At 37.1% G+C, this 12,473-nt stretch overlaps 1 protein-coding gene across 1 annotated transcript in view; it reads right to left on the bottom strand.

Moving 5' to 3' along the window:
* Window positions 1-11,421: 11,421 nt before the first annotated feature.
* lrit2 (leucine-rich repeat, immunoglobulin-like and transmembrane domains 2) overlaps window positions 11,422-12,473 on the bottom strand; it is a 2,863-nt gene continuing 1,811 nt past the window's right edge. The window contains exon 3 of the mRNA XM_073834626.1: window positions 11,422-12,471. Coding sequence (XP_073690727.1) covers window positions 11,894-12,471 — 578 coding nt within the window. The 3' untranslated portion in view covers window positions 11,422-11,893. The remainder of the gene's footprint in view (window positions 12,472-12,473) is intronic.

Here is a 12,473-nt window from a genome sequence, read left to right as displayed (position 1 = left end):
AATCAATAAACACGTAAAACAGACCAAACACGGAAAAATATTTGCATGCTTTGTCGATTTCAAAAAAAGATGATGGATTATATTACAAACTTTTGTGGTAAGTGTGTAAAAAGTTTTGTGGTAACTTTTGTGTAAAAAGTGGTAAGGAGTAAAGTTTATGACATTATTAAAGCAATGTATTCAAACAACAAATGTGCAATACGAATTGGCAATAAACATACAGAATTCTTCACCCAGAATAGAGGAATAGCCTGATTTCAACACTGTTCATTTACAATAATGAAATAGCAGTGCAGTTAAAACAGTCTACAGCCCCTGGACTCAAAGCCTGATCATCACCGCATCAGGGAGTTTCAGTATAGCAATGAATGCTCTCAAACATAAAGCTCAAAGAGCTCTATATGCCATTAAGATAAAATTCCAAAATACTGAATTACCAATTCCAATTTGGTATAAAATACACTTTTCACAAAAAAAAAAAAAAAAATTATCAAACAATCTAAAAATATATATCTGGAACACTGGGATCAAAAAAAATAAAAAACAAAGTAAATTACAATTATATTGAACTATAAAATCAGTCAAGGGTTTTTTATTATTATTTTGTGCTCATTTATACTGTATTTATTGTATAATATTATAACTAGATAGTTTCATGTTATTATTATATACTCTATTATTATTGTTATTATTTATTTTATATTACATTATTATTAAATGAATCATCTTAACTAATTTTGTGTACTTGTTATTTTATTATACATTTAATATTAATCAATTGTATGATTGATATTATCTTAAACTCATATCTTAGTTATTTTTCTGGTTTGTTATTGTTGCTGTCATTTTAAATTCATTAATTTTTATCAGAAATATTATATTATTATTTGCTACCCTATCCCCAGGATTCACAGACAAGGTATAAAACATTAAAAAAGCACGTGTACGCGGTTTTAACTGAAAGAAACTTACACTGGCATTATCCTGTTTTAAACTGAAGGCCTAAATTGCTGCTACCACTACTACTGTTGTTGTTGGTGTTTCCATTTTATCACTTACCAAACAACAGGAGCGGTTGGCCTTCTTCCATCTTATCCGCGAGTTGCTGAGTTCTAATAGATAACGTTACTCATACTTGGTCGCGGTATCAAACTGTATCGCGGCACATCGTTTTCTGTAACGTTCTACTCATGGTAGCAGCTGCGTCGCTTAATCGCGTGTTTGCAGCGTTGAGTCTGGCGTATTTTTCTTTTCTTCATAACCTTCCATTCCGAAAAGCAAGCGCGTGCGAAAAGTTTGGCGTTTCACGTTCAAGTTTGGTGAACTCTGACCTGCGAAACCATGTGACCTACAGCAGATCGATACGTCACAGCGTGACCTCATAGCTGAATTAAAATAACTTAAATTTAAAACTGCTACGAAACTGCAGGAAAGATAAGCAGATTGTATGTTTTGACATTTTAGATTATTATTTGTTATCTAATTTAAGCCTTTTAAAAAGACGCTGCGAGCAGCGAACAGAGATCTGTGCAGTGGGCGTTATATAAAAGAAAACCCGTGCCGTAAGAAAACAGTGCCATCTTGTGGCAGTTACAGCCGTTATAAAATTGATAATGGATAATGTATTGACAGTAACAAGGTCACGCCAGTTGAGAATAGCGCAGCCTGTCTGTGAGACAATCTCGTGGAGAAATCAACACAAATGAACACAACTGCACACAGAAGTTTTATAACATATAGCCTAGTTAAGCAACATGACACGACTAAGAAAGTGCAGTTTTCCCTGAAAACCACGATTGTAAATTTGACATTGTTTTTAGACGAGTTCAAATGAGTAGTTAATTTTACATTTTAGTACAATATTGTCAGTGTTTACTGTTTTTGCTCAATTTGGTTAACGAACATATAGTTCAAAACAAAGATCACAGCAGAACAGTCACGCATCTCTGAGCAACACACAGCTGTGTTTCGTTACTGAATGATTCAGCGTTTCTGAATAAATAATTTAAGTCAATGATACAGTGGTCCATTCATAAAGACAGACACTTGCTTCATTCTTAAATAAATCAGCCATCTGAAGGAATTGTTTGAAGGCATGACTCAATGAATCATTCACTTGCTGCCACCTATTGGTGGTTTACTTTCATATTCAAAAGTAGCTTATCTTCGCATTTTTTCCAACATTTAATATTTTTATATTAAAAAAATAGATTTTAAACACAAATATCATAACATTATTTATACTGTTGCAATTTTACAATGTAGAAATGCTTTCATGCTACATTTTAGCATCATTAAACATGTAAATGCATCTAAATGCCACTTCAGCTGCTGTTTTGTTAACACCGGTCACAGCCCTATAGTGTCTTATTAAATTAAGTTCAATTATTAATAACATCTAAAAATTTTCAATCAAAGATGACACATTTAATACGGTTAGGGAAAATGGCCTTTAAATAGGCAAAAAAAAAAAAAAAAACCTGGAAATCAGTTTCAATACATTTTAGAGACTTCAGTCATATAAAATGTAATTTCCTAACAACAAAATTGTGGCCAGTGAAAATGCTGAGTGGCTAGTCATTTTGGAAAACTACTAGCCACAGTGGCTGGTGAGCAAAAAAGTTCATGTCAAGCCCTGTTTATTTGACTTGGCAACAAGAGCTTCCAGTGCAGAAGAAAGTAAAGACATAGTGCAGACATACTACACAGTAGAGATGAAATTATATAACACTAATATAAGAAAACCAAAAACTAAATAATGCAATAAAAACAGAAGCAGAAATATAGAGGAAAAACATTAAAAAAAACTAAATAATGCAGTATAAACAGATGCAGAAATATAGAGGAAAATCATAAAAAAAAAACTACATAATGCAATATAAACAGATGCAGCAGATGTAGTGAATTTTACAGGAGACTCAACTCATTTTAACTTGGCCCACCTAGGGATGCCAGTTATGTAGTGAGTTCTGCTTTCGCCCACTAGGAAGGCGAAATAGTGTAGTGATGGGTACTCGTATCACCGATGACGTTATGATTCTTGGATCATATGTCACTTAATGTGCGGTTATGAGTACATCACATAAGAAAGATTGGTGGGATATCTAGCTTGTAGAACCTCTCACTGTATTATCAACACAAGGAAGACACAAGTGTAATAAAATAAATTTATTAACAAATGATAGACAAGAGTAATCAACTATTAAATGAATACAATAAATGCAAAAGGAATAAAGTGCATAAGATGCATAAAATGTGATTCAGTTGGGTGTTGCTATGTCATAGCTTTGTTATCTTATGGAAAGATAAACTGTTGCTACTCTGAAACAAATAAGGTAAAGAACCTTAGTATGCATCAAACAAATAAATGAGCTATTATTTGTTATCAACTGCAATCAGCTATACAATATCTAATGTAAATTAGAAAGATCATATACTGATAATACACAACAATGCCAAGGTCTCTGGAAGAGGTTTGGAAGTGATATTTACGTTCTCTGTGGTTGGTTGAGCAGTCTGGTGGCGGTGAATTCTTCCACTGGTTGTGCGGGGAGCAGTCAGTGGGAAAAGGAGCAGGAATCCGTTTCGACAGCCTTGAGCATGAAGCGCTGTAGGATGCTGATCTCCTGGAGCACCTAAGGGGCCTAAGATCTGGAACACACAGATGTGGCCCTGGTGTAGGTGCTGAAGGCCCTTAGCTTGGAACACGCAAGCAAAGGTACCTGAAGTGAAGGTTTGCTTGCTGGAGCTTAACCTTGTTGCAAATGTCTGTTGGTCTTCTGCCTCTCTCGGCTAGAGACTCAGAACTTGGTCAATCCGCTTTGTCTCTCTCGGATGGAGACTTAGGACGTGCTGCATCTGTTGTTGCCTCGCTGGACGAAGACTCTGAACGTGGAAAATATCTCTTTCTTCACAGACAGAACGTAGTCGTATCTGCTGCTGCCTCAAAGCTGAAGACTCGAAGCGTGGAGCGTCTGTTTCTGTCTCTCTGGACAGTAGGCTCAAAATGGTTGTGTCTGTTAGTGTCTCTCTCTTGTGGAGCTAGAGACTCAGAATGGAGGTATCTGTACTGTAGCTGCCTTCCCAGTAACGGGCTGCAGACTCAGAAAGAAGTTTGATCTGTTACTGTCTCACCCTTGCGGCCTAAGACTCAGAACTGGTGTAACTGTTATGTCTTTCCCCGACGGGACTCAGACTCAGTACTTTGTTGCTCTGTTAGTGTCCCTTCCCCTACAGGACTCAGACTCAGAACTTAGTTATCTGTTGCTGCCTTCCCTGTAACGGGCCGCAGACTCAGAACTTTGGTGCTCTGTTAGTGTCTCTTCCTTCACAGGCTGCAGACTCAGAACAAGGAGTGTCTTTTGGAGAGGTACCTTTATACCTTTCCGATGAGGAGGAGATTGCAATTTGGTGCTTCTCCATTTCCATGCTGTGATTGGCTGGTTCCATCAGAGCGGGGGAACATGGGCTAGCCCACCCTTCTTTCCTCTTGTAGAAGTAATTTGCATAGTCCAAACACAAGTTAGAAAAGTGTCAATAATGTTTTACTGGTGCATTTCTCACTTTCCAAAACACAATCAGAAAACATTTGGCAATGTTATGAACACATTAAGTCCAAACATGATGGGAAAAGATTGAACTGTCATGCATGCATTCATTTGTCCCTTAACAGCTGAGGTTGTGTAAGATGTTGCAATACACGTTGCTGTTGGTGAGAATACTTATTTCTATGAATAAGTATATGATGTGTGTGTTATGGTTCGCATCAGTTCAAGGTTTGAAAACATAGTTCTGAATGGATTTGGATGAATCTTTGTGATCTCTCTTTGTTTCACCCACTGCTGCTGCGTCTGGAGATCCTAAGGAATTTTTATGGCCATTACAGGACCAAACCTTAGTGAACAGTCTTAAGGTGGGTGAAGGGCAGAAACTGTGTCTTGGCCAATAGGAAGTTCCGTCCTTCCCGAGTTTTTGTACCAGAGGTCTCTTCTTGCCCTCTAAGAGGTGTCTGGCAGTTGTCCTGGCATCCTTATCTGATGGTGTTGGACAGTTTGCTTATGTTAGTCCACCAAGATCCAATCAAAATGTAGCAAACCTTTGTCCACTATTGTGGTCAGGGAGGGGCCCTCGCCATAAACTGGGCCCTGGAATGTGTGGTCCACTACACAGAAATATATAGAAAAATCATAAAAAACTAAATAATGCAATATAAACAGATGCAGAAATATAGAGGAAAATCATAAAAAAACTAAATAATGCAATATAAACAGATGCTGAAATATAGAGGAAAAGCTTAAAAAACTAAATAATGTAATATAAACAGATGCAGAAATATAGAGGAAAAGCATAAAAAACTAAATAATGCAATATAAACAGATGCAGAAATATAGAGGAAAAGCATAAAAAACTAAATAATGCAATATAAACAGATGCAGAAATATAGAGGAAAAGCATAAAAAACTAAATAATGCAATATAAACAGATGCAGAAAAACTTATAATTGTTTAAAAGAATGTGCAGATCTGTTATTTGCAAGTGTACAGTTTATGTAAATTATGAATGTACAATTTTTAGATGCACATTTTAACTGTTAATATGATAACTCCTTTAAAGTGACATAAAACAGACTAGAATAAATTTGTGGTCTTTCCCACTCACAGGTTGGAAACATGGGGATTAATAAATGACAATTTTATATTTAGGTGTACTATCAGTTTGTTGCAAGTGGGATAGTTATTTTACACAGGGAATGTCATTGAAAGTAAAAATTAAAAAAAAAAAAAAAAAAAAAAAAAAAAGTTACAGTGAGATGCCTAACTTTCTATTCGTCTCATGGCAGAATCGTCTATATCTCCTCTATTTATAGGCTTCACATTCTGAGATGGACCATTCAGAGACACGCACAGCTTTTCACACTGCAGGGATCCCATATCTGTTATTTAAAAAATGTGACTTTTGGCAAAAGACTAATATATGAGCATGTTTATTTTATTTTTGACTTGTCAGTGACTGTCAAGGCAAATTTTTATTTCTACTGATGAAGCATTTAGACAGTTTAAAGAGCAAATAATGCCTATAATAATAAAATTTCCTTCACAGTGACACCTCAGCCAGAATCTCATGATGTATTCATTTTGGCAGTTTAAACCTTCATTCAGTTCATTAATCCATCCAAATAAAGCGTATTTGTATGCTATATACAGCTGTAAGTGTATGCTGTGATGAATCATAATAGTTATGAATCAGTTTAAACCAATGGAGCCTCCTGAATGAACAATAAACATTATCAAGCTTATATAGCTAATAGCTTCTTTTTTTTTCCCTGTTTCTATTATATATCATATAACCTGAATGACTCAAAACCTTCATAGACTTTTAAATGTAAATGTTTTTCAGGCAAGCATGTGGAGAAATAAAAGCGTGGGAGGTCTTCAGGTCAAAACAAGACGCTTCAGTGTCTGAGAGGTAAAGTATCGACACGGAAATCCAAAGCCAAAGAAATTCATTCTGGACTAGGCCGAAGGGAAAGAAAATCAGGATCTCCACCTCATATTTCCACTTCTATTCAGAAAGATCAATTTGATAAAAGACCAAACATTCAGTCTTCAAATTCTTCTACAATTTTACATGGGCACAAAACGGCTTGATATCTCTCCAAATGAAGGTGGTATGTTCATATACCCCAGTATTTTTTTTTTGGGGGGGGGGGGGGGGGGGTATGGGGGAGAGGACCCACATTTATTTTGCCAAAGAAAACCGAACATCGTCAGTTTGTGGAGTGTTTCATCAATGTAGTTCAGTATTAAATGTCAACTAATTGTTGGAGTGATCTGTTTTTATTCAACCTTCTGTAAATAAATAAATATTTCATTGTAAAGTGTGATGTTTCATTCAATTTGCAGCTTAAGTTTTTTTTTTGTGATACGAAGCTGCTTTGAATGTCATCTTACTTTGTGTTTGTTGCATTTCTTCAGTGTAATATAGGATTGAGAATTGTTTTTTTTTTTGTTTTACATTTTGTCATATGGGCTGATGGTGCAGTTGGTGACCTAAATATTTTTTCTCTTTATTTAAAATACATATTTTTAAAACCCAGATGTTTTCTTTTTTTCTTCTTTTTCAAATACAGATGTTATTTTATGTGACTGACTCACCATGTGCAGCTGTGATTTGGCTATTTTAGCATGTGCTTGTTCGTTTCCAGCTTAACATCAAATTCCAATTTGGTGGTGACATTAAGACTTAGAAGACAAATTATGAGTTGTCTTTCTCTGGATTTCCTAAATCTCTAAACATGTGTTTAGACATTTGAAGACACACATGCACTGTGAGTTTTTAGGTGTGTGCTACTCAACTTTGGGAATGTTATGACGGGGAAGGTTATTAGTTATGAAATTATTATTTCTTCTTTAAAGCACTGTTGCACATGAGACAAAACGGCTGTGATGAGGAATGTCTGTTTGCAGATAGTGAAAGCAGCACTGGGGGTAAAAGCACAAATGACATGGAATTATACCCTGTAGGAAGCAAGTAGGATTACTGGGTTTTTTAGAGAGGATTACAAACTTGCAAAGTGCGCTGATGGACAAGGATAAAAGAAAAACAGAACATTCAAACCAAGATGCGTACATTTTGTTTTGGACTTGTTGATTTTGGAGCCCTCTGGATAAGGTCACAGAGATCTGGACATAAAGTCAAAACACTCAGAGTTTACTGTATTACTGTTCTCCTTGGGCAAGTTTTCAGTACACTAGAAGCATTTACAAAACATTTCCAATTACAGATTTCTTGGCATGGTTGGCTAAGCATACTGTAGCCTATATGGAGAGAATTGTGCTCTGCTTTAGTGATGTAGCGAGTCTAATGACTCCTGATTGGTCACGAACGTTTTAATCCTGGTTTACACTACAATGGATAAAGAAAGCAGTGAGCCTGGATTGGTCCAGAATGTAAAATTCAATGGGCCCATAATCCTTAGCGATACCACTGTGTGTGATATCTCAAAATCAACTACAGACAAGTTCAGTCATACATTTCCATTTTTATTGATACATTTACCCACAGACACAGATAGCACCTATCCCTTTTTTCTAATACACAAACAAAACAATACTTCAGGAGCAAAAAATACATATATATAAAACAATATTTTTAACATTTTACCCAAAAACAGCAACTCAAATTAGGGTCAGTTTCAGTTCATTTAAAGGATATTTTGTTTCTGTATTGTGTCAGTCATCGTTCTGTTTTCTGTATGTGACATTTTCATTTGTTTGTCAAAGTGCTTGCTGGCTAATACTGTGCCTATTTTAAAGAGGAAATTGGATGCAAAATTAACTTTTACATAAATCTGTCAATCTTAATTATCAAGTGTTTTGATTTTCTGAGCAATACCACATCAAATTGCTTAAGCCCCACCCACAACTGCTGATTGACTGTCCCATATTAGCATAATCCGGCCCTCAGCTTGTTGTATGTACACTGTCCACAGTCTCTTCGCTTGATTGTTGTAGCAAAAACAAGTCTCGTAAGCAATGCAGGCGTTGTGTAGTTGAATGTAAGAGTAAAAAAAAAAGTGTCTCCAATTTCTCCCTACATCAGAGCCACTGAGGACACAGCTGTTTTTGATGGTAACGTGACACAGAATACACCTAATTTGTTTATGTTTGTGCAAAACATGTTTCACCAGACTGCTTTCTCGATGAGTGACAATTCAAGGCAGGTTTTGCTAAAAAGTTAAGGTCCTTCATGATCCAGCTGCACCACCAGAAGTAATGCTGCCTTCACGCCATGTTGTAATTCCGGATGACAAGTGACATTCTACTCTATATCTGAATTACGTGTTTCTTTGGTAACACTATCAATGCCAAAGCCCTCACGTGCTTGCCAGGTTTTCACAAAAAAACTCACCCAATTGCTACTCAAAACTAGCCCAAAACAAGCTCAATCACATTTTCGAGGGGGTCTCTCATTAAAATTGCTTTCTGGGGGATAAAATACATGTTTTTTTTCTTTACACTACAAATTTATATTTCAGGGGCTAAATATGATGTTATTAAAGGGATGGTTCGGAGTAGAATTGACTTCATTGCTATGCACTCCGAAGCCCATGTAAATACCCCATCCGAAGTTTTTTTTTACCTTAGTCAAACATTTATGGAGATATTAGAGTTTATCGAATTGCTTGTTACAGGAGTGAATGGTACATGTAATGTATCTCATAAATTGCACCACTAAACGTGCAAGTAATCTTACCAAACTTGTACAGTAGTGTAAATAGGTTATGTACTCACAAAACGCTGCATCAGAACATTTGTAAGTCCACCATGAGTGTTTTAAAAACACGTTTTACCCGAGAACTACTAGTCTCAGAAACTACAAGTCGACGTCACTTCCCTGGTTTGAAAAAAGCACGTAAAAGTCCTCCTACTACATCTGTGTGCATGTCAACTTGTAGGAGGACTTTTAAGTGCTTTTTTCAAACCAGGGAAGTGACGTCGACGTGTCGCCATTTGTAGTTTTTGAGACTAGTAGGGATCGGCTAAAACGTGTTTTTAAAACACTCATGGTGGACTTACAAATGTTCCGATGCAGCGTTTTGTGAGTACATAACCTATTTACACTACTGTACAAGTTTGGTAAGATTACTTGCACGTTTAGTGGTGCAATTTACGAGATACATCACATGTACCATTCACTCCTGTAACAAGCAATTCGAAAAACTCTAATATCTCCATAAATGTTTGACTAAGGTTAAAAAAAAACTTTGGATGGGGTATTTACATGGGCTTCGGAGTGCATAGCAATGAAGTCAATTCTACTCCGAACCATCCCTTTAAGGCCACTTCAACAGCAGACATTAAAAACAACCTGCGGCAATATTAAAGTATCCCAAATTTCGCAGGAAAGATGCAGACTTGGCAACACTTGTTCTGAGAGTTGCAACTTGGACCAGTGACAGCTGTACCACGCGACCGCCGCCAGGTCCATTTTGCTGCTACCTCAGAGTCTGACAACATGAAAAGCTATGAGTAAAATGTCATGTGTTGTCATCTCGGAATTATGACATGGCGTGAAGGCAGCATTAGTCTCACACTTTATATTTTTTTTATTAGGGCTGGGAATCGAATAAAAAAAGAATCGATTCTGAGGTGCTGGGAATCAGAGTCATTTTCAGTTCAACAAAGCTTATCTATGTGTCCCTCAAATGAAATGCTGCATCCTATGAATGTTGTATATCTCGGCTGCTATACCTCATCAAATGTCGCTGAACAGCGATTCACGAAAATAAACTGAATGAAAACCAGGCATTACTGAGCTTGTCTGATTTTGATGATGCAGCCTTCCGTTTGAGAAGTAGCCATTAATTTGCCTCTTGGCTCGCTAATAGTAATTAGAAGTCTAAAAAGGTTATTACTGATAAAAAGAAAAAAAAATAGTTAAATGATTCAGACGTTGTTGTTTTTTTTTTTTTTACTGTGGAACTGGCTTATGTTGTCCACAATTTTGAGTGCTGCATGACAGAAAAGATCATGTGGGATCTTAACCTTTCTATCTGGAATCAATTCCAGAACCAGGAATCGGAATTGGACTCCAAAAATTTCAGAATTGAACAGCCGTATTTTTCTATGATTATTTGAATCGCATTTCTCATTAGCTCATTAGCATTTAAAGGCACAATATGTAAGTTTTCGCGGCTAGAGGGCGCATATTCAAAACAAACAAAGAAACAAAGGCGTAGTTTAATGATGCTGTAATACAGTGTGGGATCATGGAAGTTGTTGTCTTTATCCCCACAGCCGATGCAATCTGACGGGACTTGGGCAGAAATGTCCATGTGTCACGATCAGACAGGAACACACGAACAACGACTTAGTAAAAGACGTATATTTAATAAATCCAACGGAAAACAGGAGACACAGGAACACCAGGAGATAACATTAAAAGACCGACAGGAATGAGGTTAAAACACACACACTAAATACACAGACTGATTACACATCCAGGTGAAGACAATAAGGGAGAAACCAAAACACTACGATCTGCGGGGGGAATTGATGGGAGAAACCAACATGAAAGTCCGGGGGTGTGACACCATGGATGAGCTAATGTATTAAAGACTTACTAAGGACACTGTAGTATGAAGCAGGGTGGGGCTGAATGTCGTGAAAATGAAACGAAGATGCTGAAGCAACTGCAAATGAAGGACGAGCGTGATACACGCCTCAAAAGCAGTGGAGCTTTTATTATGCCACAGCTGACCGCTTCCTGTGTTACTCTGTGCGTTCAACGCATGTTTAATAAAATGCATAACATATTCCATGTTTTTACAAAATAAAACCGGAAAATCGAGGGTGTGAAATGTCATTGGCAAGTGACGCAAGAACACCGTCCGCTACACTAGTTAAAATTGCTTGTTTGTATCATGTGCATTAAAATAAATCTGTTACATAAAACATGACAATGAAGTGCACCTCAACCTAAAATAATTCACAGTTTAGAATAAAAATATCATCCTCAACCACTCACAAACTGATAAAAATAAATGTTATATACAGTAGTTATATTATGAATTTAAGAATGATGCTTTGAGCACTACTAAATGACAAAGTGCATTTGTTTCCTGTCTGATTATAATACTAGAGAAGCATTTGATTGGTCTTTGTTTTTCGTCAAAGGTTTCCTTTGGTTTTTACCAGTTTGTCTGAAAAATCCTATCCAGCAGCAGCTGATCCATGAGTTCATGACCAGTTGAGACTCATCCATAATAAGCATATTAACTTTACTCGGATCTCCATTCAAGCTGGATAAATGTCACACTGTAATTAAAATGGAGGCTTGCCTAAATCCATTCATGGGTATTAAGTCTATAGCTGTCTTTGAGTGTGTGGTGTCAGTAAAGCTCAGCTGTTGGTCTTCGTTCATTCTTTGTTTTGTGTATCTTCTCAGCAGACCTTCGTCTGGCCTTCCTCTCTTGGCTGGACTCTTTGCAGAGGCCCTCATCACTGGCAGCTTGGAGACTGTCAAACGTGCCCTGTCTCTCGTCAGAGGTGTTAGAATGTTCAGAATGTCTCCTGTTTCTCCACATCTCCGCGCAACGCTCAAAGCAGTTGAACTTGGCATCGGTGGTGCAGGCGTACATTCCCGCGGGCACAGCGAGCACCATGGCAAGTACAATGACGACAATATGAATGAGCTTCTCTCTCTGTTCCATCTCATTGAAATCACTGCCTGTCACAAATACAATGCACTGGCCATTTCGAGGAGCCTGGTTTTTTAGAGTAACACAGATTTCATATTTAGTGGCTGGTAGCAGGTCTGTGACAGAGTATGTGGAGATACCTGGTCCAATGTATATCTGTTCTTTCTTAAGTGTATCATAACGGCCAAAATGGATGGTGAACCAGGTTTCAGCTGGATTGTCTGTCACAGCACGCCACTCGATTGTGATGCCGTAGACTGTCTGTTTGGCA

This window comes from Garra rufa, chromosome 2 (assembly GCF_049309525.1).
Source record: "Garra rufa chromosome 2, GarRuf1.0, whole genome shotgun sequence".
Taxonomy (NCBI): Eukaryota; Metazoa; Chordata; class Actinopteri; order Cypriniformes; family Cyprinidae; genus Garra; species Garra rufa.
Note: the sequence above shows the minus strand (reverse complement) of the source record. Positions and strands in the feature narration are given on the sequence as shown.